We start from the raw sequence: 27255 nt of genomic DNA, 5'->3' as shown, positions 1-27255 counted from the left end.
TAAATTTTAGGTAACGCATTGTGATATTGACTACACTTTACTACAACTTGTGATAAATTTCTCTATAACATAAAGGTGTTGTTTGGTTCACATGGGAAATAATTTCCTATTGAAATTTCAATTTCATGGGAAATACTTTCCTTTGTTGATTCCTTTGGAATTGGGCTAAATTTGTTTGTTTGACAATGTAGGAATTATAAATTCCTAGGAAGTCACTTCCCATGCTTTGTTTGGTGTAAGTCAGCTTATGCAATGTTGCTCAATCAGTCAGCTGCCACTAGTTTTACTACTTTATTTTTGAGTTCTTGGTGGAAGCATTTTTTGGGATTTACCTCTTGTGCCAAAGTTGCATTGCTTTTGTTGGAAACTCCTTAATAATGTGTTACCCCTTTCTAAGCTAGAACTCTGCAGCTTAGGGGTATTCCGGTGGATCCAACTTGTGTGTTTTGCTACAGTGACCTCGAAACTCTAGCCCACTTGTTATGAGAATGTGCCTTTATCTCTTCCCTTTGGCCTTCTATTCTAACTTCTTCGTCCTTCCCCTTTTTGAATGACAAGCCTTTCACTGCTTGGTTTGTTGACAACCTTTCCGAATTTCATACTACAAAGAGGTGGAATGACATGGTCACATTTGTTTGTTTATGTTAGGCGGTCTGAATTGCGCGTAATCATAAAATATTTCTCCATGTGTGTTACCTCCAACCGTGATCTTCATATAATGCAGGACTGGGTATCTCGGAGTTCTTTGGCACGAAATTAAATCAGTCTGGTTAATTCCTCAAAGAGGTTTACTTGTGGAGCTTTGGTGAATTCTATTTCTTGTCGCTCCCTCACGTTTTCCTTTGATGCTTGTCTTCTTTTTTATGGGGCGTGGAACGCTCAAGATTGTAGTGCAAAGGTTGGATGGATATTTAGGGAAGTTGGTTCAGCCTTTGTGTTGGGGGGAAGTTTTACAGCTTGTCACTCTTTTTCAGCTTTGCACTTTGAGTTACAAGCTTGTTTTTGGGCTCTTTGCACTGGCTTATCGCTGTGGTTATAGACGTTTGCTGATTTATACTGATTGTTCGGTCCTATTTTCTCTTCTTTGGGATAGTTGGGATCTTGACGTATCTTGTCTGTGGCTGTTTAAGATATTCGAAGTTTAGTTTTTGCGATATTTAGTGTGAGATTCGTAAGGTCCTAGTTAGTGGGTTGGTCTGGCTCAATAGTATTTATTTTTTCTTGTAAAAAAAAAAAAAAAAAAAAAAAAAACAAACAGAGGTTGGATCGGATATTGGGAATGTAGTGTGACGGGTGCCATAACCCCATAACATAGACCGACCCGGTTGAAGAGACGAAGACCCCAGAAAGATCCTTTCACCTGAAACATAAACTGTGACTTCAACAACAAATCAAACAACTTTATAAAGAGGAATGTTGATCTAAGAATACAGTTGAGCTTTCATCACTTCAACAATTCTACATTCTGTTTAACCAACGAAATGAGGCCCAACATTGTTTCCGAGGTAATACTTTTACTTCAGTTCTTTCTTTCAACTTTTTTTACTGGGGTTTTGCAATTGATGATCAAGATTATATTTCATGAATTTTTACTTCATTTTTTGTACTTGTTTTGAATTGGGATTTTTCTGTTTGGGGGTTAGTTTATATTTGTATTTTATTTTGTGGAAATGTCAAATTGGGGTCCTTGATTTATGCTAAATGAATTGATAGTTGGTGTGTATAAATCTTTTGTGGGTAATTGATTAGTGGAATTGATACCCTCAAATTGGGAGAAAATCATGCTAACAAGGACTATGTAAAGTGTGGTAATGGAATGGATTCTAATACCAAAAAAGAGGTTAAGGCGAAATCGAAGGGAACGAGGAAAAGTAACACATGGTTTGTTTTGAAGAATGCATTTTCTTTTGACACTTAATAGAGAATACAAAATGTGAGTCCTTTTTTTTGAGTAAGTGTAGAACTGCCATTGCCAGTACCGTCGAAAATGTCAACTCAAAGTAAATTTGATGAAAAGGTGCTGAGCTCTTTCTGTTAGTTATGGCATTGTATAGAACATGGATTTTTTTTTGACATTCTCTCAATGGTTCTTCGAGAGGAACATTTGTGGTTCTATCTAATGAAATTTAAACTCTGATGATAGAGAAGAACTAATAGAATTAATCAAAGAACTTAGCTATGGCTAGAGCTAATGAATAGGAAGAACTAACTGATTTTTTAACTATACATTGCTTGATATGAACTTATAGAATATAATATCAGTAAATTGAATTGCTTAGCTCTTACCTCTTATTTCAATTGATTGGGTTAAAATCCAATAAGGATATGGTTATATATCTTGACATTCTACATTCAACAAAATGATAGGATTTGAGTTGGGATATGTTGCTTAAATTATACAAATACTTGTTTGGTATGATAGAACTTGTAGAATAAAACTTTCTAAATAAGATTTTGGTAACAAATGGACACCTATATTTTCTCCATTTTCTGCATCCTCTGTGGAGTCTGTACTTCTTCCACTCTCCCTACTGCGTTATCCTTTTGATGGGTTGACATATATATGTATGACTGTATGAGGATTCATGTTTTGTTTCTACTCTGGAAATTCTGGATATAGTCAATAATATTATAATATACACTTATTAACTTGGGCTCATGTTCTTACGTGTACAGGCTAGTGTAAGTACTCGGGTTAATCAATGGTGGGAAGGGATTCCATTCATCACATCTGCTGTGGTTGCTGTTTGTGCAGCCATCTACTTGGTTTGCCTTTTGATTGGTTATGACTCATTTGTGGGGATATGCTTTTTGCCTTCTGCAATTATATCACAGTTTCAAGGTACGTTCTGATTCGTCATCATAGGGAAAGCTCAGAAGAAAATGTGAATGTTTAGAAACTCTGGTTGACACCAATTGATATTCAATTTTATAGTATATGGTTGGACATGTCAACATCCCATTGTATCCTATTTAATTGTTGGTCTTTATCACTTCTCTTTTTCCATTTTTTTTCATTGGGAGAGTTAGGGTGCTGGGAAGCTTAAGACCCTTGTTACAACTTAAGATTATTGAGGCTCCTGGAAAACTCCTGTTGTTAATAAACAAGTCCACTTTTTTTTTTTTCATCATTGTGGTAAGGTATCAAGTTAACTTTGTACTAAGATTTTGAGTGAAAGGTGATGATTATTTGACCTCTTTGTGTTTATAATATGCAATGATATATAGCTTTAATCACTAATTTTTATTTCCGTAGCCTTTATAGATGTTGACATCCAGCTCATTTCTGGATTCCCTTTGTTTTAATTTTGCTGTCTCTGATGTGGTTTGTAATTCTTGCTATCTTTGGCTATCTTTTTTTGTTTTTTTAAATCTTCTGTCATGGGTGGGGCCTGGCCGCCTTGAGGTTGAGGGAGAAAATCTTTATGGAAGTTGAATAGTATTTACTATTAAGTCAAAATAATGGAATTTTTAACAACCAATAAGTTAAGGTTGCAATTTGTCTCAGTGGAAAGTTTGAGATGCAGTTTGTTACTGAGCTTAAAGTTTGTGGGTGCAAAAATGGAACCAGTTACACAAACTAAATTTGAAAGCTGAGAATGCTGGAAAGTAGATGCATGACAGACCCCTCTTTAACCCAACCCAACAACAAGAAATGCTGATTTTACAGATGTGTAGCTATCTTCCAACCCTCAAGATTGGAATTATTTTCTCCTGTCTCCAACGGGAAACCATACCTCCTGCATCCCAAATAAAGTTTTGCAATGCTCTTAGGACATTTCCCTAAAAGGAAAAAAGTTACATTTTTTTCAAGTTGATGTCAAAACTAAAAAAAAAAATGTGTTGTCAAATGCACCACTTCAGTGATTGGTTTATTGGTGAAATGCATGCTTTAGATAGAGACAAATTTGTATAGGGAAAAGTGGACTATTGACATGAGAGCTCTTATTACACGTGCAAAAATATAAACAGTCAAAAAGGTTTTCTTTGGTCTTTGAAGTTGGTCCTTGTTATAACTCTGTAGTATTTAGTGTATCCAAAACGATGTCCAAGCATAAACATTTCCCTGTGTTGGGACCTTAGATTTCCAAATAAGAGTGATTTGCAATTAAACTCACCAGGTGAGTCGAGAGAGAGATAACCATGATTTTTTTAAAAAAAATTTCACACTTTTCTTTCATTTCCTTTTAAAAGTACATCTGATTATACTGATTGACAGTAATAATAGGCAAATTATTGCAAAGGTTCCATCATTCTCATTGATTTGCATTTTCTTTATTCTTTGTATCTACAGTTTACAGGATATATACCTCCATTTTGTTTCACGGTTCATTCCTACATCTCTTCTTCAATATGTTAGCATTAGTTCCTCTGGGTTCTGAGCTGGAAAGGATCATGGGATCTGTACGCCTTTTGTACACGGTGCTGTTATTGGCTCTAAGCAATGCTGTACTTCATCTTCTTATTGCACTGTTGGTAGCATACAACCCATTTTACCCTTACTCATTTCTTATGAATGAGTGTGCCATAGGCTTCTCAGGAATTCTCTTTTCTATGATTGTCATAGAGAGTAGTTTGAGTGGAGTTCACTCCCGAAGGTTGGTTTGTGGGTCAATCTTTGTTCGTATATTCCTTTTGCAGTAATTGCAATTTTTCTGACATCCCCATGTTTCATGCAGTGTGTTTGGGCTCTTCAATGTGCCTGCTAAATGGTAATTGAACGTCATGCTTCTCTATTTTTATTGTTTCAAACTTCAATACTGCCTTTTTCTTATCTAATACAAGTGCATAGTTTTGAAATTTGTTATCATTTTATTTTTAAAATATTTGGCAGGTATCCCTGGATCTTGTTGTTGGTCTTTCAGCTACTCTTGACTAATATTTCGTTGCTCGGGCATCTTTCTGGCATTTTATCTGGGTTTGCTTGTGAGTTTCAGTACACATTGATGAGTTTGGTTATTGTCTTGTGATCTTTATTGTTCTTTGCACTCCTATTTTGCAATGTTATGGAGGTCCAACTACTGATCATTGTGTTATGACAAATTTGTCCGTGACAGATACTTATGGGTTATTCAACCTTGTAATACCTGGAACTTCTTTCTTTTCTGGCATTGAGAATTCAACATGGCTTGTGAGTATTTCTCCATGATAACTTTAACTACTTATGCTTGTTTTATAGGAACATTTCAGAAAGGTGAGTGGTTTTAAGAAGAAAAAAAGGGGGATGAAGTAGGAGAAATAGAGTAAAAATGCGTGGCTGTTAGAAAAAGGTGAATAAAATAAGTAGCAAGTGGAAAGGTTTAAATACTGTGGGGTTAGGGGGTAATATATTAAAAGGTGTTTTCTTAAAAATAGAATAAAGTACAGTGGGTAGAACAAAAACACCTCAAAACAGAAAGTGGATATAATGGAGGGAGTGCATGTTATTTCAGCTTTTAAATGGGAAAAAAAAGTACAGTAGAATAGTAGATTCAGGTATTTTGATTTGCCTTTCTGTTATTCGGACTTATAAAAATTCTGATCAACTGTCTGTTGGTAGTTTTAGCATGTGATCTAATTTTTTGGCTCCTGAAGGTCTTGGTCAATTTAATGTAATTAGGAGTTTTGTTATCTTCTATTCTCAAGATTATGTTTTTTGCAAGTTGGTGCCTTGGTGGCTAGTCACAAGAATGTTCCAATTCTGACATGCAAGCATTTTTTGTCGACAATGTCTTCAACTATTAAAATTATTTTGATTTCTTTGGATGTAATGTCTGTTTTGACTCTGTGTTAACTGTTAAGTACATATCGCTCTATGTGTTATTGTGCTAGATTTTTACATTTTTGACCTAGCATCCCTATAAAAAGGTACAATTGAAGATAAAGCGAGGGATGAAGCGAGCCTGATAACCTTGTGTTATTTCCCTTTTTCTTTTCCCTTTGAGGGTTGTCGGGCCTTGTCACTTACATTTAAATGTATAATTACAGCATGACACCTGGATTTCATGGTTTGATTTCTGAAAATACAATCTGTGATGTGAAGTTCTTATGTTTTTTGTTGTTGACCTACAAAAAATTTGTTTTTAATCGGAAACTGATTTTCAGAAAGATAGAAATTTGAGCAAAAAAAAACATGTGTTGCAATTTTTTATTCGATATTCAGCATCAACATTTGACAGAGGTGAAGAGAGTTATATTCATTTATCTGCGATTTAAGAATTGGAGGGGATATATTATTTCAAGTGATTGTCACATACTATGGAACTTAAGTGAAAGGTTTTTCCACGAAGTATTTCTGGTATCTATACCTCAATTTTTATGGTTTGAAAGTTTTTCAGTATAGCTAATGTTGAGTGTCACTAACTTAAGACTTTCTTTCCAGTAAAAGATAAATACTGGATCTAGAGGATAATGATCATTGTATCATTCTATATGCTTTTTATCTTAATTGACGTAATTCAGTAATTGTGATGAAAAATGTATACCTTACGTTTGTTTTGCATTGGTTATAGGGAAGGGCTTACATTGGAAGTACAAAATAGCTTTGGAGAGAAAGCAATTAGTTAGCTCTATAAATAAGAGATATCAGTGAGAGGAAGAGATATTGAAAAATATGATTGAGTGATTCATTTTATTTTAGTTGTATTTGGGAGAAACAATATCATTACATTTACTGAATTTCTCATTTCATCTATCACATTCACTCTCTTCTTCTAAAATATTAAAGACCCCAGTTTATCTTTATTAATATGGAAACTGAGCTGTATCTTTGTGCCATTCAGTCAGCTTGTGTGAGGCGACCCAAGTTCATTTTATGCACAGGTGGGAACCCTTCAGGACACATACCTACATATACTAATCCGAACTCCACTTCGAGGTAAAGTAGTATGTTGTGTAATTGGCTATATTGACTCTTTACAACCCTGGATATGTGCCTTTTTAATTTTCTATTTTATTTGGAGCAGTGGCTCAGCTACTACAAATCTATGGAGTCATCTGTCTTCATTGATGCCACAGAGGGATACCTCTTCTCAGGTTTGAGCTTGGCCTCTGAGATCTATGGCTTTTTGGCTTGTCTCATACATTTTCTTTCTCGGTTGCGGACTTGTGTAACTAAGATTGTCCCGTTGGTTTGATGATAAATTTTTTAGTGATCAGAAACTTACTGCTCACAAGTTAAAAAGGGGGGGGGGGGTTGGGGGGGAACTAGTACTGTAATAGTGTAACTGCCAGTGAAAACTGTAACTAGTCATTAAACATTATCTAGAATGTAAAGATTTTCCAATAGTGACAAAACAAACTCATCTGTAGACTTTTTTATAGGTATCAAATGAATTATTTTATTTTTATTTTCTTTAGGAACATTAAAATTTTATTCTATAGAATTCTATTCTAACTACTGATGTTTGCTGAACTATACTGTTTTTTCTTTGAAATATTGCTATTCCTTGTGCTGAAAAGAAGCAAGATTACATGGAATAGAGAGAGTAATTATTAAAATTGCAATCACAATTCCAAGGGGATTTTCTTTTTTTAGAAATGGATTTTGTTGAACAAATCTTAAATTCTGAATAGGTGATATTAAGTTGTATAATTGTTTTTAAATAATTTTGCAGATTGAATATATTTGGGGGAAACTTGTTTGTTTAAGTTGAAAAGAATAGAGTTTTCCTATATTGTTTTGAGGGGTGGGGTTGCTTGTACTTTACATCATATTGTCATCTTGTGCTTCTTGATGACCCAAGTTGTGACTGCACTCAAGATTTTTGGAAACTATTTAAGTATTATTTTAACTGACTATTATTTCATGCCAACTCAATCCACTGTTAGCTTAAATAAGAATGTGCTGCTTATAGTTTGACCTTTTTGTCTCACCAATCAACTCCACGGCTTATCTTATTATCGAGTACAGTGATTTGTTTAGCGTTTTGAAAACCTGTGCCAGCCGAAATAGTTTTGTAGGAAATGAGAATGCAGCTTTCAGTTCTAAAAAAAGTAGGTTTTTTAAGTATTATTTTAATTGACTATAATTTCTATAACTGGTTCTGGATCATTTTCCGATCATGCCTGCCCTTTGCTATGACTCACAATCTTGGCTAGCTATCTTATGCTGCTTATCTTCTTCAAAACAGTACACTATTCATACCATTTGAAATGCACAGGTTTCTCTGCACAAGTTTAGTGTTCGTACCTTGTACATTCGACTCTCCTGTTTCATAGACAACCCTTTGCAGGACAGATAATTTTGTGTGGGTTAAAGTATATTGGTGCTTGTTCAAGTTTCAATTGAATATATTATTTTAAAAGCCTTTTCGTCTTTTGGTTGAGTTACAAGTCATAATCCCCTCAATATATTTGTGCTTTGCTTATTGCCTCACACATGTTAACAAATGTGAAACACATACTATCTTTATTTTTTTGGAGTGTAACATTATTCAGTGTGATTTTGTTATTCATCTAATATAGTTCAAAATGTCCAGTCAACAGACTCGACACAAGATACCCGCTTTCCTGGTAGGGGGAGGACTCTTGGCGCTCCGAGAAGTGAGATGATTCCTGGCATAGCCTCTGATTCAAACTTGCAGACCAGGCTTCTGGACAATGCTAACTCAAACAGTCGACCAGACATGACAGCAATAAATTCAGGAGGTGAAAGGTGTAACTGCACTTCTCTCTTTGAAATTTGATGATTAATGTTTAGTACTGCAGTATAAATTCTTCTTTAAATGATTTTCCCTCAGTATGTACTTGTTGTAGTTTTTTTAAATGATTTTTAGGAGTGACTAAAATGAGGAATGATTTTTTCCCTGGTATCTCAAAGTCTGGCTGAGGTTTAGTTAAATGGACTGGTCATTGATAGTTATTTGGTACCGACTACTGAAATACATTAATTGTTGATTAGTTTGTTTCTAAGTTTTGTTATAAACTAGGGAAAATGTTCTTGTTTTTTTTTTCTCTTCTTTTACAAAATTAAAATGTCCAAATGTATTTTAAGTGATTTGCATTGAGGACCAGAAATAACTCCTTGCATAATTTATCATGGGATTTCAGGCCGCCTGCTGTAAATAGTGTTACAGAGCCAATCAATTCTCTGCAGCAGCAACAGGTTTGTCTGTGATATTAGACTTGGATCTGATATGTTTTCTTTCCTCTAAACTAATCTTTTGTTGCAGGCTCTCATTGTATCTGAAGAAGACATCCAAAAGCTTGTCTCAATGGGATTCGATAAGGTAAAATCATTTCTGTTTTAGTCGAGTGACTTAAAGGAATTGATTACCTGTTGTTCAAAATCTCTGATCTTACTCACTGAAGCATACAAGCACATACATAGATGAAATATGTTAATGCTAACAAGAAACCATGGTTGTTTCAGACGCAGGTTGAAGTCGCCCTAGCTGCAGCTGATGGAGATTTGGATGTAGCTGTCGAAATTTTGATGACACAACAGGTATAAATTCAAAGTGAAAGTTCCTTCGCTTGCTATTCACAGAATCACAAGATAGGACTGCTAGTCTAGTTTGTAGGACTGCTAGTCTAGTTTGCTAGTTTGCTAGGTGATTGCTCTGTCTTGATGTTTCTTGCAATTTTGTGATGACAGGGATAAAACATTCACGGATTTACCCATAGGCTAACTTCCTCAAAGACCGATGCCTTTAATCAGAATTTTGTGTACTTGAACTTCAGTGTGTGGAGGGCATATGTATAGTTTGTGTATTTTTTTTATATTTTTTTTAATTATAATTTCGGCATCGGAGAAAGTTGAAAACAATCAAAGGCACAAACTTCCTGTTAACTATGAATTAACTGGTTCTATTTGTTCAATCAAGCCACTTAGGCACATAAGTTTATAGTGAGTATGCAAATTTACTGGTATGTGTGAAGAATCTTCTGCAACTTCTTGGATTTCTTGCTCAAATGTCACAGCCTGCAGTTTGCTTTTATGCCGAGAATGATATAATCAATCACCATGAGGTTGATCTAGTATGTTGAATAATCTGCTGTTATACTTTTTCGTTGCTGAGATTATCATGATCTTTGAGGAGTCACCTTGTTCATTCTTTGGGACTCGAGAAACAAAATCAAATATGGCATGAAAGCTTGGTTATACCTAGCTTGTCGTTTCAAAAATAATTATATATATCCTTATTGGTGAGGGTGTGAGGCTATGTTTAACTGAAGCTAATTCTCGCGTTTGGAATGCTACATGAAGCCTTTATGAGTAATCTTGACAGCACCAATCATCAATCTAAAGTAGTTTTCAATATAACGTTGCATCTAATAGTTATTTCAGAGAGAAAGACTATACATACGAAGTACTATATAAGATGTAACATCTTAATACATTAAATTAGTGTCTTCTTTCATTCAGTCACAATGATCGTGACCTCCACATCTCCTATCCTTCCTCGCGTATTGCTGTTACTTCTTCTCTCCGTACACTTGTGGTAAATTTGAGTCCTCGAGTAATTTGATATTTTTTGTATTAGTTCATGTAGAAGAAAGGGAAAGGTGGGCACTTTTGCAAAACATTATGTAGAAGAAAGGCCACAATTTTTGTACATAATGACAATTTAAAGAGGAGAGTATAAAGAGTATAATATAAATATGGATGTAATTTAATAATCCTTAACTCCATTAGTAATCAATCGAATTTTCCTTTTACATGGAAGAAATCAATATATGTTACAACAAGAGCAGTATAATACAAAGTTCGCAGGGATAAAATACTACTACTTGAGAGAGATTTCACAACCTGCAAAATACTGAAACTCCCCAAACTCAAATTAATGTATACTATACAGTCATGTACTCAAGTAACCTTTTCAACTTTTGTTTCTTAACTCTACTGTGCCTATATGTCTTACTTCTCCTACCTGTTCTTAGGTTGCCATCTACGTCCAATTCCAAATCTAACTCAGAAGCCTGCAAACATCAAAGCCAGAAAACAATTGTTGCATTGGTCAAGTTACAAGTAAGCTTCTACCTGATTTTTCTGATATCTCCTTTTGCTTTTGTTTTCTGAAAATAAAGGCTAATATATAAAATTATAAAATTAACATAAATCCCCTTTGCCATTTCTCCCAATTGGGGATGGGGTGGGTTGACAACTTGACACAGAACTTGAGACTACATTCAGCAGCAAGGCCAGTAACTGAGTAACCCACCTGTCGATGTTTATTGCATGCTGACAGTCCGACATCTTTTGGGCATCTTCTTGCAACATGGTCACCGTCTCCACATTTGTAGCATATAGGAGGAGGACACGAACCAGACTTATCCAAATTCGGTTTTGGGCATTGCTTCACAAAAGATTGCCAAGTGAACAAATTAAAATTTTGGTCAGCCATATGCCTCACTGTCTTGCACTAATGCAGAAGATATACACTGATTATATACTGAAAGGTTAAAGGAGACTTACCAAACCTGAATGTCCAGATATCCCACAATTATAACAAGAGGTAGTTGCTACGCTTATGTCGGAATAGTTACCACAGCAAATGTGTCCAAGTTCATTGCAAACATAACACTGTACATTCTGTCATGGAAAAGCTAATCTCAGCAGTGAAGCATGAAAAAATAACTAGTATCGAGTACTATCCCCACATCTTAAAAGAAGGAAAAAAAAAAGAAAATGAAAGAAGGAAAACTAATGTTTAGTCAAACTCACCTTAAGATCATCAGGAGAGTATTCGACATTGCATGAAAAGAGTTCATGCCCGGATTCCCCACATCTTAAACAGATATTACATTCACTGTCGTTCACTGGACAATCTACAGCGATGTGGCCTCTTTTTTTGCAAGTAGAGCAAATACGGCGCTGGAAGTGATATTCAGCTTAGTAGAGAAAAGTTTCAAGCAAATGTTGATGAATTAACTTAAGTACTAAACTCATTTAATAGGACAATACAATTGATCGTGTACTTTTAATACCCTCAATAATCAAAAGACCCAATTTATAAAGAAGTAAACACAAAGTTATGAGTAATGACCGTTCAAAGAAAGCTTTTTTGGTTGGGGGGAGGGAGGCTCTATTTTCCATAAGGGATTAGCATACAGTCATTTACGAAAGAATGCTAATTACAAGTATAAACATAGTGGGCTAAACACCCATGGTTTAAGAATAAAGTAGTAGTAGCCAAAAGTATCATCCAAAATTTATGGCGAACTCAATAATTCTATAATAAGATTTATACACCACCTTGGGACATCTCTTCCCAGTATGCTGAAATTGTCCACAAACATAACATGGTGACTCTAACTTCTGTGCAGGGGAGTTGACTGCATGCGCTTTTATATATGAGCTTCCATCTCTGCAGTCAAAATATCTCCTTTTGCGCTAATTCAATTAAACAAGTCAAAAGTTGCCATGCATAATATAAAACACAATAATAGTATAATAATTTTCGTTTAAACTTACAAGAAGCTTTCGAAGGACAACATTCTCTTCTATGATGCCTGATTTGGAATTGGGTTGTATGGGATTTGGTAAAGTGGGATCCATAGATACTTCTGGTTGCGCCAGATCTTGTTGTGGTTCAAATCCATCAACCTTAATGACACGAAGTATGCAAGACATCAAAGCATTAGCTATAAACATTGTGTTTCAGAATTGGAGGGAGTTTTAGGATTTTGTCGCCAATATTACATATCTTTCCAAGGTTACAACAGCTACGGGAGAAAGTGTTTCAAACAAAGTTTAAATCCACTGTTTCAGTCCAAATTACCCAATAACAGAATTTCAACATAATGAGATTTAATTTTAGACTCAAATGTCAATCTACATTGTCCAACCACCAAACTAAAACTCCAAATTTTAGAATATATATCATCTACTCTAAAACATAATGATAATGTATTTAGGCTTTTTACAGATTTTTTAAAAAAACCAAATATAGGTTTTCTATTCACTTGGGAAAAGGCCTGATCAAGCTAAGATAAGTGGACTTCGATTTTGGATTGGCTGATTAGATTTAAAGTGGGGTAAACTTAATTGGACTACAGTAAAAGGCCCATATCCAAAAACATTAGGTAAACAAGGTAATGTTGCAATTGATTTGAAACATCCAGGAAAAAAAAGGGTTAACACTGCAATAATTATGGAAAAAAAAAAACAGATGAAGTATTTAGAATTGATCTGGAAAAGGAAAAGTTCAAGCCAAGGCATTAAATCTGCATCTGTTCGACAACAAAAGGGGATTTCATAGTTTTGTAACGTTTCATAAATGTTCTAATGAACTGGTACAATAAATTAAAAAATAGTATCTAATTTTAATAAAGCAACCAAACAATATCACCAAGAATAGCTTCAAATTACAGTTAGAGGCAAAGGAAGCAAGGAAAGTTTGATATATATAACAGTTATAAGACAATGGAAAATCCAGGAAACAATGATATATTTGACAACACCACCTTCTGTTTCTGTTTATCGTAATCACCAACTTTTTCCAAAAACTTAAATGACACGCTTGAAATGCTAACTTTTTTTTTTTTTTTTTTTGGAAGACTATCAAATTTTTTATATTAGAAAGACGCCAAGAAGATGTCACCAATGTACAAAAGAGGACTAAGAAAATAGGCTCATGCCTTCAGGCTATCATAAAGCAATATGTATACAAGATCAAGAAAAGTGTCAAGTGATGATCAGAATCTAAAACTCGAATTTAGTCAATCAAAAGCCTCATAACATCATGAAACCTAAATATGGAAAGTAGGAAACAAGAGCATCTCTCACAGAACAAAAGCTAACCCCTCATAAATCTGCTAGCTCCTTTCTTTCTATTGCATCACCAGATCGGCTCCAATAGAAATACAGAATAATCTCTCACACTTCGACAAAGTGACAAACCAACCTGTTTCTGCCCTTAATGTGGTAAGTAAGAAACAAAAGCATCTCTCACAGAACAAGGATGGACCCACCTCAGAAATAACGACCTCTTTAAATAGGGAGAATCCGAACAAATCAGGAATTTGAGTGTTTAGTGGTAAAATAGAACTCTTGAACCACCTTCAACTTCAAAACCAACCAAGGACTTGAAATTGTACTACCCAGCTGAAATGGATTTTCATATGCCTACATCCTCAGTTCTCAACAACAGACTATTTGCCGTAAGATTGTAATATACTAATATGGCCCAGAAAAATTCCTAAATTTTCTACTAAGTAGACATTATATGACTAGACTGCTAAGGTGTTTGAGTCACCCACCTTGAAGCAACAATCAAGTAATATAGCTTGTCAATGCCTTCTTTACCATCGCAAAAATAATAATTAAGTAGAACCTCAATGCCTTCTTTAATCTTTACCATGGCAAAAATACACCTTTCAGTTATATTTACTCAAACACACCATCTCTTGAAGTAACAACCTAGCAAAACGCATGATTTAGTTTAATCCAGCTAGTGTAGGGGGAGGAAATACTTTGTCTAATTGTTTATCCCATATTATTTTGTGTACTTGCATTTATTGCTTCCCCAAATCATTAGAACACTTTTCTTTTTAACTAAACTTCCACATTTTGCCATTCAGAACCTCATTATATTTCCTTATTCGCTACTCCCCCCTCCCCTCTCTCCTCTTGGTCTCCCTTCCCCCAAGCTTCTCTCTTCCATAGTCTCGCTTTATCTTTTCATGATATAATTACCAAGATCAACAATACAAGAAGAATCCCCCAAACCGTTAGCATGACGCTAAACACACTCCAAAATTTTTGTTATAGTAAAGACTCGTATTCCACATAGCTTTCCTGAATCCTGAATGATTAAGTAATGACAGAAATCATCTGAACTTCTCATAAACTAATCCTACTTCAAATTTCAAACACCTTATACATAAAAAGTTGACCAAAATCGGGTGTCATCATGTTTCCACAAATTGATCAATTATCCCAAATTTGAGCTACTTCAACTACAAGTCTACAACCACAATACCAATTGTTACCCACCATTGAATTCACTTCATTAATAAGCTCTTGATTCAACTTCAATCGTTACAAACCGATAATACGATCAAACTCTAAACAAGCAAACCTAAATTAAAAAGCCAAAACGGTAACATTGAAATTGGCAAAACATTTATTAGACACATCAATGGAACACTAACATTTAACAAAAGGGTATTGAATTTATAATGCAATTCCGATTAAAAAGTTAAAAAAAAAAAAAAAAAAAAAAAAACGAATTTAAAGGTTTTGAACGAACATTGAATCCCAATATATAACACAAGCCTAAATAACAATCAATTGAATAAAAAGTACTTAAAAAACAAGCAAATAAATAAGTGGGAGCTTACGATTGATTGAGGTAGGGTTCCAGAATCTGCAGTTTCAATGTTATCCTCGAAGATCAACGAGTTTGTTCTCTCTATGAAAATGAAATTAGCTTCTAACATCGCAGCAAAGTTTGGAAATCCTTCAATCTCAGGTAATTTACCACCAATTTGTGCTTCTACTCTATTCGGTAGGCATTTTGATTTTACTATTCTTTTCCTTACTTGTTTAGTTGTTGGACTTTCACCGGTCTTACATAAATGAAATCAGCTTTAGATTATTCCTAAATAAAACGACCTATGATATACATCTGCCAAAAATGAAACGTAACCGGTTGGTAACTTGTTAAATAGGTTACTAGTGACACGTGTCACAATGTCATTAGTCAATTTTTTTAACAATTTCTTTTAAAAAAATAACCTTAAAATTTTTTTTAAAAAAAAAACTTAAAATTATAAAAAAAAAAATAAACACTGAAATTATAAAAATAAAAAGACACTCCCTCCCCTTGCTGGCAGCACCCCCACCGTCGGGCCACCCCATAACCGTTGGCGACCAAAGCCCCCTTCCCCGGAACCGGCGGTACCATTCCTCAAACACCGTCCTCCTTCCTCCCACCCTAAAACCTTCCTCCCTCACCTTGAAAACCCTCATCCCTCACCTCGAAAACCCTTCTCCCTCCACCGGCCGCCGCCCAAACCGCCTCCACTATGCGGGCGAACCAATTTCGCCCCTCCTACGGCCGTCTCCACCCCCTTCCCCCCTTGAATCACCACCCGATCTAAAACCCGAAAATCAAGTGGTGGTTTTAGGGTTCAAAATCCAACCAAACCCCAAAAGTCATTTCTTGTGCCGGTGGCTTGGTGGTCGAGATCTGGAGGGTTCTGCCGGCGCCGGCAAAAAGGCTCTGGCTATCGGCGGTAATGGGGAAAACGCGGCGGTGGTTGTCGGTGATGGCAGGGGACATTTTTTTATTTATTTCAGTTTTCTTTGGTTTTAATTTTTTTAAAAATGTTTGTTTTTATTTAAGTTTTTTTAAAAAAAAAAATATTAAAGAAAAATGATAAAATAAAATTTAATTATTTTAACCAATCAACATGTGACACGTGGCAAATGCAACCTATAAAACAGGTTACAAGTTTTTTGTTTCATTTTTATGCAAATGTGTGTTAAAGGTCGTTTTATTTTGAAATAATCAAAAAGTCGTTCTATTCTTGGAAGACCGGTGAAAGGTGGTGTTATTTTTGACAAATATTCCTTTAGTTGTTTGGTAATTGGTACTTTGGTGATTGTTAATTTTAGAGGTAAAAAAAAACCGACCCGATTTGTCTTTGCACAATCTATATCCCTTGCCAGGCTTAATTTTGAGTTATAACTTCACCTGGGTTCAACTCAACACCGGTTTGATGCGACTTAAATCCAACCTAAATTAGTTTGAATACATAAATAATTTGTATTTTTAAATATAAAAAATAAAATTTGCTCAAAAGAAGAAAGTGTGTCATTATTCCGAAATGGAGTGAGTATAAATAACAAATGTTAATCCGTACTACTTTATCCATTTTGATTAGTACAAATCAAGACAAATCTAACCAAAATCTATGTGTTTTTTACTCCGTAACATATACTCGTAAATCATAATAGGTGGTAATTAAAGGAGTGTGAATAGTGCAAAATCTCAAACGTTGTAATTTAAAATACATAGATAAAGTACTTACTTCGTTTTTAAATATTTGTTCCATTTCTCCATGCGCGGAGTTTTAGGAGAAATTGAAGAAATTAATAAAATATAAAGATAGTGGGGTTAGTGGATGGTAAGTTGGAGGAGAGAGAATGTAAAAGTAATAAAATTGGGTCCCACTAGTTGAGATATATTAATTAAATATTATAAAAGTTTTCCAAATAAGAAAATGGAGCAAGTATTTAAAATCGGCCGCAAAAGGAAAGTGGAACAAGTATTTAAAATCGGCCGCAAAAGGAAAGTGGAGCAAGTATTTAAAAACGGAGGGAGTACTCATTTTGTTGGATTAGTCTCGACTCATGAGGTATATTTCACGGAATAATCAATAAACAACCCGTCTTGTGTGCAGCTAGTAAAACCGTGCAACCACTTATAAAATAACAAAATGACTCCTATAATAGTCTTCAAAAAAAAAAAAACCCTATAACACTGACCAAGTAACACCTGTTACACTGACCTAATAACTCTTATAACACTAATGAAATAACCCTTATAACACTAATAAAATAACCCCTATGATAATTGGCTACATGATGTGACTAGCCATATATCATAATTTATTTTGAACCTAAAAAACACTCACATAACCAACTCATGCATGGTATATTTGTGTAGGAATTTATAGGTACTACGCAGCGGAATTAACATGAATCATATTCAATCAAGTAACCAATCCCAAAATCACAAGCATAACACACAAGACACATAATCATATATACCTTTGACGCGTGAATTTCACGAAGCTATTCGACCGACAAATTAGGGAGAGAATAGATCCCCAAGCGTTGCTCCTCTACTTAGTCCACAAGATTCGAACGAGCCGTCCAACAATACTAGATTGGTCGAGTGATTGAGGAAAACCGCGATCACCACCTTTACAGACAACCGACCACCACACGAACCACCACCACCACCACAAACCACCACCGGCGTGAGGAGGAGGAGAGAGCCGTGAGAGAGAGGACTATGAGAGGGGTTGGGTTTCGTGTCTGCTAATTCGGGTTTGATCACACTGATCAGTTAATTGCTTACTTGCAAACCTAGGCACCTAGTCTATTTATAATCCTAATATAATTAGACTAGGGCACGAAGCTCAAAACCCTCTTATCCACTCCATATGGCCGGCCACCTAGAATGATGAGGCCCATGATGGACCTCGTACTCTAATGCTCGATCTAGCCCCTTTGTGTGACCTTATAGGATCCGTCCAATTGGGCTTTGGGCTATTTTATTAGTCCAAAGATCATTAGTACCTCTAGCTATGGCAAAACGACGACCCAAATGTATGAACTTAATTATCTCCATAATTTGATCCATTTATATATCTAGTAATTGCACACGACGAAGACATAACTCCTTCAATCTCCCACTTGTCTGAGACAAGGGTGCAATATTCATATTCCTTAAGTCAATGTATGTGTCGATTTGATAATATGATTGCATCACATGTCGAGATCATATTAATCTACAAATCGTTTCTTGAAATCTGAGTTAGAATTACAAAACCAAATGATTACTGTGTAATGCATTTGAACGCGGCCACGTATTTTTTGAATACTCCCTCTTCAAGCGGCCATGACACATTTCCTAATTTAATAGGTAGACTCTATCCAATCTTGTGGTAACATGACTCCCACTCAACTTCTGGAATAACCAGGAAACACCTTTTATAATCTCCAGTTACGGCTAGACGTTTGAGTGTACCACAGTCACAACATCCATTGAATGAAATCAATGTTCCACTCATGTCAAAGGAATCCACTAATATATACGGAAGCTCTATACTTGAACTTCAAAGTAGGTCATTAGTTCGATCATGCATCATTCATGCATATCCAAGTGATTGATTGAGCATCACTATGCCCCTATAGCCCATGAAACTGCGCTATCCAATCAATCTTACATGCTAGTTCATTTATTGAAATCATTTATTTCCACTTTAATGATCTCAAATTAGGAACTTAAATAATTTATGAATTTTGTTCACCTGTGGGCTTTCAATTCACCATGTCATCAACCCGATGAGCCCATAAATTCATAATTATTTTGGACATTTTATTTAATTTCAAAAACCATAATTAAATAAGAGAAATAATAATTTCTATTTTAAACATAATTCTGCAAATTGATGCATTTCTCATGTAATATGTTTTCTCAAAACATATACAACTTAAATTACATAACTTGCTTCAATCCTAAGACTTTAATATGACTCTCATACCTTAGTCCATGGAAGGGGTTTAGTGATTTCTCACTCATAATAAAACTTTGCAGAAATCGACCTTCAGGTGGTCAATGATCTCATAATTGAGGTGATATCTCATATCCTTTTGTTTGGATTTGTGATGTGACCCTGGATCTTTTGTTCTCGGGCAAAGGTGACCTGTTAGTCACATGACATTTTAATAAGAACTTCCTCTCTAACTATCTTACTGTAGTTTAATACACATATTATGACATTGAGTATGCAATAGTGCTCTGCTTTGAACTCTTCAAGCTCACTGTCCTTCTCCATCCAGACACAAATATGCATTTAGATCACCATCTAGAATCATCTTGCCTATTTGGAAAACTTGCATTCGTGTAACCTTTTGACAACTTGATTAAATTACCTTTTAACATAATAGCTAGAATAATTCCTCTTAGTGCTTCTCAAGTACTTAAGGATCTGTTCTTGGTAACTCTCCATATGCTTATTCTGAATTTGCTTGAAACCTGCTACACATGCACAAGTCATATGCAACATCTTACTTTGTACATTTCATGGCACATGTAATGGATCCTTTTGCAGAAGCATAAGGTACACTATCCATACAACTCAACTCTATTAGCTTTTGAAGGCACTGAGTTTTACTAAGTGTAATACCATGAAACATGGGAAGACATCCTCTCTTAGAGTCTTGCTCATGAACTTGTCAAGATCCTTATCAACATAAGTCTCTCGATCGATTCATTCCAATCATTTTTCAAGATTCACTTCATGGATCTTAATTCCCAATATGTACTCAACATCACTTAAGTCTCTCATATAGAAACAATCTTTCTAACCACTACTTGACTTATTCAAGCATTGATATATCATTTCATATGAACTGTATGTCAACTACATACTAGACTAAGAAGACCAATTGCTCCCACTAAACTTCTTGTCTCTACAAGATTCCCTTTTCGTTCTATTAAGGAAATCAAACTGTTTGATTGCCTAATCAAAATGAATGTTCCAACTCCTTAATGCTTACTTCAATCCATAAATGAATTTCTAAAGTTTGCAAAAATTTCTAGGATATCTGGATTTCAAAACTCTTAGGTTGTATCATATACATGTTCACCATCGAGAACATTTCATGAAGGTGATTTTGATATCCATAACTAGAATAATCCGAATAGGCTTACCCAACTAATAGGTTTGACCCTATTTATAAGACTATTATGGACTAACACATCTTTACAAACATGGAATCCATACTGTATTTCATGGATTTAACCCATTTCCTGAGTTGGCACTTATCCAAAGCTTGCTTGTAGGCCATGGATTCTAACCATTCCAATAGGGAAATTTTTAGAATCCACCTTTTCTCATAATTTCAACAAATTGTTTGTTTTGATCCCAAGTAACCTACGATAGGTATGAGCGACAATAGAATTTTTCTCTTCAACTCTTTGAAGCCTTTCATTCTAGTGGGACGATAAAAGCTTCGCTAGTTGAATTATCTTGCTTCGACGCATGTTTTAACAAATTAGCTGATTTCATGCGCTTTCGTCTCTGATGTAGTGTTATCCACATCCATTTGTTGCTCGTCTCCAATCTCATCGAGATCTAACTTTACTCCCACTTGGCTTTGTAGGAAGAGATTTCTTTCTATAAAGACACTATCGCGAGCAACAAACACTTTGTTTCTACGCGATTGTAGGAATAATACCTCTTAGTTTCCATGAGAAAACCCACGAAGAACTATATTTCTGATTTAAGGTGAATTATGTCATCTTTGTAAACATTTTACATTGATTTCATAATCCTTAATCCTGTTTAGAAAAGATAACTTTTGAAACATTTCCAAATCATAACTCTTATGACATCTTTTCTACTGCTTTGGTTAAGTTTCTTGTTTAGTATATTCGCAATTGTTGTTGTAATGCATGTCCTCAAAACGATATTTGTAAATCATTAAATCTTGGATCGAACAATGGCAAGCAAAGTTTGATTCCTTCTTCATAAACATACACTTTGATTGTAATGTTTTTGGATTGTGAATTAATTCAACAATTCCCTTTAGATGATCATTCCTTTTGATGAGTTAAATATTTATCACAATAATCATATTGTGGTGTTAATTTTTTTATCTCAAACTGATTTTACATTTCATTTTGGAATTCTTGAACTCAACAAAGATTCTGAGATTTACTTCATTAAGTAATTATCGATATATTATTTACTTAAATCGTTAGTAAAAGCAATGAAGTAGTTAAATCTCTTCGCTAATTTTGAACTTATAGGTCCACACACATCATATGTGTGAGTTCCAAAAGGTCATTTTAGCTTCTTTTACCCTTTCTACTAAAAGGCAACTTGGTCATTTTAACTTTTATCAAGGATGACTTCTAATTCTCAAGTGATTCATAATCATATAAGAATAAGAGTCCATCTAGAACTTTGGATGTGCAAATGGTTAATGTGACCTAACCTTACTTGTTATAAGTAAGTGTACTTTGAATCATCTAAATTTTACTTTTGTGATCTACTTATATAAATGTTATAAAACAACATTAACTCATATCTAGCAAAATGAAATAAATTTATTACCTTGGTCATGGATCAACACTTGTCCAAGCCAAGTAAACCAAATTCAGTATTCAAAACAAGAAAACCGAAATATTGTCTCATCAAAACTAAAAATTGTTCTGTAACATGATAAACTAATCAAAATTTAAAACTATGAAGCTATCTCTGGTCACTCAAACATTTCTAGTGCACCTTCAAGCTCCATTTCCATGCTAGCTTCACTTGTTTGCAGTTCCTACGCAACATCTCAATGTTAAGCACTGCAACTTGGTATCACATACCTAAGTGAAAGTTAAAATGTTTATAACATTATACCTGAGGTTGATGCTCCATTCTTCTTGAGGAAGTCGAGGTATTTCTGGCAATTTCGCTTCCAATGCCCCCTTCTTCTTGAAGTAAAAGCATTCACTTTCACTTGCAGCTTTGGGCTTTGGAGTCGTCTTAGGCTTTTCAGGAGCCTTGACAACTTGCTTGCCCTTGCTCTTGGCACTAGCCTTTTGCCCCTTCTTCTTGAACCCCTTTCCCTTTTGAATCATAAGAACTTCTTTCTTAGGTTCCTTAGGGATTTGTTTCTCAGCACTAACCAGCATTGCATGCAATTGATTCATAGTCTTTGCAGTGGCAGTCATGTTAAAATTCATGATAAAATGGTTGAAACTTTCTGGTAGTGAATGGAGAATGATGTCTCTTGCCAAATCATCACTATATAGGTGCCCCAGTTTCTCCATACTTTGAATTAGGCCGATCATTTTGAAAACATGATCATGAATTGTGGCCCCTTTCTCCATCCTACAATCCAGAATCTCACGATGGAGCTCATACCTTTCAACTATAGCTTGTTTCTTAAACAAAGCTTTGAGTTCTTGCATGATTGAGTAGGCATCCTGGTCCTCAAAACGCCTTTGAAGACTAGGCTCCATGGTAGCAATCATTAAGAAAGTGATAGGTATAGCTCTATCATGAGCTTCCTTGTACTTCTTGATCTCTGCCGTAGTTGGATTTTCTGGCAGAGGTCCTGGCAATGGGGTGTCAATGACATCCTCTTTTCCTTCAAATTTCAGAACAAGCCTTAGCATTCTTTCCCAGTTGGAAAAGTTATCCCCTGTTAACCTATCCTTCTCAAGGAATGGTCAAAGATTGTAAACGTTGTTGTCATTGTGATTATGGCTACCCATCTATGTCAAAATAAGGCAAAGTTTAATAATTATGTTTTAATTAAAATTAAAGTACCATAAACGCATTCTTTGGTAACTTTAAAACACTTTATTCAATAATTAATTGATCCCAATTGAATTTAAGTGATTCCAAGATCCTTTAAATGTGCAATAATTGACCGGACTTTGGCCCTACCATCAACCATTACATTTTCAAGGTGAGTAAACTCTTTACTGATTACAACTCTTGTAATTCTTGGTTGAATAATTAATCATCACATGTTTAATTATTTCCCTTTGCTTCAAGGTTCTAAACTCTTTAGGTAACCTTGTTGAGCATAACCAATCAAAAGTGTAAAATTTGTTTTACCCCCACTCCCCTAAGATATAAGATGACACCCTTCTTGGGCATGACCCATCATAAATATCGAAGGTTTCATCGGGTTTCTGATTGGAAAAGCAATCTCAATATTACTGGGACCTAGATTTATTATGTTGTGATTATTTAGTGAACTCTAGCGCATCATCAATAATCAACATAAATAAAATCTAACATGCTGACAGGGTAAAGTCGTATCCCCTAATAAAAAATAATATTTAAGTCCTCTAACTTAAGCAGATAGGGAAGTAGGGTCGAACTCCACAGGGAAACAAGTCTTTCTATTCCTAATTAACTAAAATAATCTAGATTATGAAGTAACCAATATTTTTATGTGAATAATAAACTAAACTACGGAGATTAAGAATAAGGAGAAAATAATAATAAAGGAACTAGGGAATAGGTTCACCAATAAATAATACTCCAGGGTAAAACATAATAATCAATCATTGACAATGCATAAATAACATGATTAACAGGCTCTCGCAATTTATTAATCAACATAGATCTAACAGGCTCTCGCAATTTACTAGATCTAAGTTCCTATTGAAAATAGCCTTTAATATCAAATTAACATCTGCTCGATTCATCAATTCAATATTGCTATACTTTTACAAGCCATAATTGTAAAGCGTTAAAACAATTCAATAAGAAATTATCATGCAATACCAATAATCAATAATAGTCAATCATCAATGCATCAATTAACCAGATTGTAAAGGGCTTTCGCTACGTATTACAATCACACAATTAATCTACCGGTATTAAATCTCATCTCTCGAATCTCGACTTAACCATTTATAAATTAATCTGCCTATTGAAACTATACCTAAACATCAATTCTCATCTGTCGAATCTCGAATCAATATTGTCAAACTCATGCATAAAAGATAGGCCTAATCTAGTCACAGAGCATTAAATCAATCAATAGGAAACTAATCTAGCATTGATAATTAACAACAATAAATTACCCCTTCATATTATTCATGGATCCCCATAAACCCTAGAAATAAAACTACTCACACATGGTAAAAACTAAACTAATCAAAGCAATAAAATAAGACATAATTAAAGGAATAGAATAAATAACTAAGATTAAGAGAAGAGAAATAGTTACCAAAAAAATATGGAATTCAAAATAGATTAAGAACAAAGGTTTAAGAGAAAGAAATCTAAGAGAACAATTAAGAGAGTAAAGAAAGAGTAAAAGGAAAGAGAGAGAGAGGAACAAAAACGTATTACGGAGGAGTATTTATACTCCGTACAAATCCTAATTAAAACAAACTAAAACGACGCTAATCGTCTCCTAAAAATACACGCGCCCGATCGGGCGCGCCTTTTTACTCTCTAGTACTAATCTCGCGCCCGGCCGGGCGCGTCACCGGGCGACCACCTTAGCTTCTCCCGCCCGGCCGGGCGTGCCTCCGGCCGCCAGCCTCTTTGGCCGGGCGGATCACTTGGGCCACTATTTGGACTACGATTGGGCTCCATTTCTTCGGGCCAATCTGGGTTTTCTCTTCCGGTCTTGAATACTCGGTCCAAATGCCCCGGTATCACTTATACCGAGCCCTTAATCACCGGTTCGATGGCTCTAACCGGCCCTGGGCTATAAAATCTGGTCGTGCTTCTCCAATGTTCGTGATTGCTCCAACATAACTCGGGAAAATACTCCAAAAGCATAAATCCCTGCAAAAGTCAACCAAATCTACGAAAACACCAATTAGTAATAAAAGTGGCTCTAAAGAGCCAAAAACACTACTAATTACGACCAAGGGACGGGGGTAAAATACTATATAAAATAGACACATCACATGCATAATCTACTAATGCAATAAAGCATGACATAATATGGCCCCTTAGTACTAAGAAAACTAGAAATGAAAATGCTCCCACTTGAATCATCATGGATCTCCATCCACTTTGCTCCTTTGGGCCTTCACTTCATGGGCTTCTTTGAACTAACACTATTTAAATAACTATTCTATTTACTTTAAATAAAAGTTACAAATATACTTAACCGTACGCAGACCGTATTTAGATTACAAAAATACATCACGATGCGCATATCGTATTTAAGAATTATGGGCCATACTAGTCTATATATAGCAACAAAATATCATATATTATAATCTATGGGCCATACTAGTCTATATATAGCAACAAAATATCATATATTATATAAAATTGCCATATAATAAATCACTCAACATGCTTGTCTAAATTACAACATCGAATGTTCATAATAAAGTCAACGTATTTCCTAAAATATCTCATATTTTAATCATAATTAGATAATATCATATATTATTCATCACCGTTTATAAAATATCATATATTTAATTAGATAGAATCAAATCATATTTTAATCTAGAAAGATAAATCATATTTAATCTTCCATGATTATCCTAACAAATTTAGGAGATTCTATCCTAATTACTAACCAATCAAATAATTATAAAATCAATTATATCCTAATCTAATTATGGGATAATCACATTATTTAAATCAATTATTATCCTTTTGGAATATTCTCAGAATATCCTAATCAATCTTATCCAAAACTAACCACTTTAATTAGGATAATTACCAATTTAACAACTTTAAATATGGATAATATCCAATGTAAAAACTTTTGAATATTTGATTTTATCCTAAAATAAAAGATTTTATCCAAATAAAATCGATTTTATCTTTTAAAATAAAAGATCATATTTTCAAAATATTTTAACTTATCCAAAATAAATCACATTTATCTTGAATTAATTTTTAAAATAAGAATTTTTTTTTTGAAAATGAGCCACCACCGCCGGCCACCGTGGTTGGCTAGTCGAAGCTAGCCACGGTGGCTGGCTGCCTTGATGGCATCCACTGCCGCAAGGGTAGCAGCGCGGAAGCAGCGCCAGTAGTCGTGCAACGCTTACACGCTGCTGCCCACAACCACCATCGACCGCTTGCCCTCCCTCCCTCCCTCTCGGACTGCCACCTGGTCGGCAGCCGCCGTGGCTACGCCACCCAACTGCGGTTGCCGACCTTAAATTAATTTTTTTTTTTTGTTTTAATTTAATTAAAATAACACTTATCATAATTAAATTAAATCAGTCCATAAGATTAAAATTAAATCATATTCAACTTTAAAATTAGGGTTCATCATAAAATCAATCCCAATTTAATTCTAACTTTTAAAATTAAATTGATCATCATACATAAAACATTTTTAATGCATAAATCAATCTGATTAAAATTATAAATTATAAAATAAATCGAATTAAATCAAAATCAAGCACAAAAATCATATTTTAGGGCTAGTATTTTCGAAAAAAATCGAAATTAGGGTTAGGGTGTTCGAAATTTTCGAACATATTAGGGCTAAAATTCGGTCATCTTCATGGCTATTTGAGCATAATTAAATCACATTTAATCGATTCCAAAAGTTTAATCACATTAAATATAATAATTGATACATAATTAAATTAATTTCTCCCTCTTAATTGATTATAAAATTAACCGCGATCACCACCTTTACGGACAACCGACCACCACACGAACCACCACCACCGGCGTGAGGAGGAGGAGAGAGCCGTGAGAGAGAGGACTATGAGAGGGGTTGGGTTTCGTGTTTGCTAATTCGGGTTTGATCACACTGATCAGTTAATTGCTTACTTGCAAACCTAAGCACCTAGTCTATTTATAATCCTATTATAATTAGACTAGGGCACGAAGCCCAAAACCCTCTTATCCACTCCATATGGCCGGCCACCTAGAGTGATGAGGCCCATGATGGGCCTTGTCCTCTAATGCTCGATCTAGCCCCTTTGTGTGACCTTATAGGATCCGTCCAATTGGGCTTTGAGCTATTTTACTAGTCCAAAAATCGTTAGTACCTCTAGCTATGGTAAAACGACGACCCAAATGTACGAACTTAATTATCTCCATAATTTGATCCATTTATATATCTAG

General features: G+C 34.9%; 2 protein-coding genes across 3 annotated transcripts; one reads left to right on the top strand and one right to left on the bottom strand.

The window, feature by feature from the left end:
- The first annotated feature begins 1248 nt into the window (after positions 1–1248).
- On the top strand, positions 1249–10476 carry LOC110688840 (rhomboid-like protein 15). Of its 2 annotated transcripts, XM_021865596.1 has the most exons (14): positions 1249–1505; positions 2677–2842; positions 4295–4598; positions 4680–4712; positions 4835–4926; positions 5058–5131; positions 6762–6856; positions 6945–7014; positions 8460–8635; positions 9031–9085; positions 9153–9209; positions 9353–9427; positions 9578–9594; positions 10327–10476. In XM_021865596.1, exons 1-13 carry the CDS (start codon positions 1482–1484, stop codon positions 9581–9583), a joined length of 1227 nt encoding a protein of 408 aa, XP_021721288.1. In that variant the 5' UTR covers positions 1249–1481; the 3' UTR covers positions 9584–9594; positions 10327–10476. The 2 variants fall into 2 exon arrangements, with proteins under 2 accessions (XP_021721288.1, XP_021721287.1); XM_021865595.1 differs by lacking the exon at positions 10327–10476 and having other exon boundaries at positions 1250–1505; positions 9578–9963.
- Positions 10477–10579: 103 nt separating this feature from the next.
- LOC110688841 (DNA-binding protein HEXBP-like) lies at positions 10580–16310 on the bottom strand. Its single transcript, XM_021865598.1, has 7 exons — positions 15268–16310; positions 12398–12529; positions 12179–12316; positions 11648–11797; positions 11399–11515; positions 11145–11279; positions 10580–10902 (listed from the first exon to the last, which is right to left on the bottom strand). Exons 1-7 carry the CDS (start codon positions 15364–15366, stop codon positions 10774–10776), a joined length of 900 nt encoding a protein of 299 aa, XP_021721290.1. The 5' UTR covers positions 15367–16310; the 3' UTR covers positions 10580–10773.
- Between the last annotated feature and the right edge of the window lie 10945 nt (positions 16311–27255).

Source organism: Chenopodium quinoa, unplaced genomic scaffold (assembly GCF_001683475.1).
Source record: "Chenopodium quinoa cultivar QQ74 unplaced genomic scaffold, ASM168347v1, whole genome shotgun sequence".
NCBI classification, from domain to species: domain Eukaryota; kingdom Viridiplantae; phylum Streptophyta; class Magnoliopsida; order Caryophyllales; family Amaranthaceae; genus Chenopodium; species Chenopodium quinoa.
This window is presented reverse-complemented; position numbering and strand designations above follow the sequence as displayed.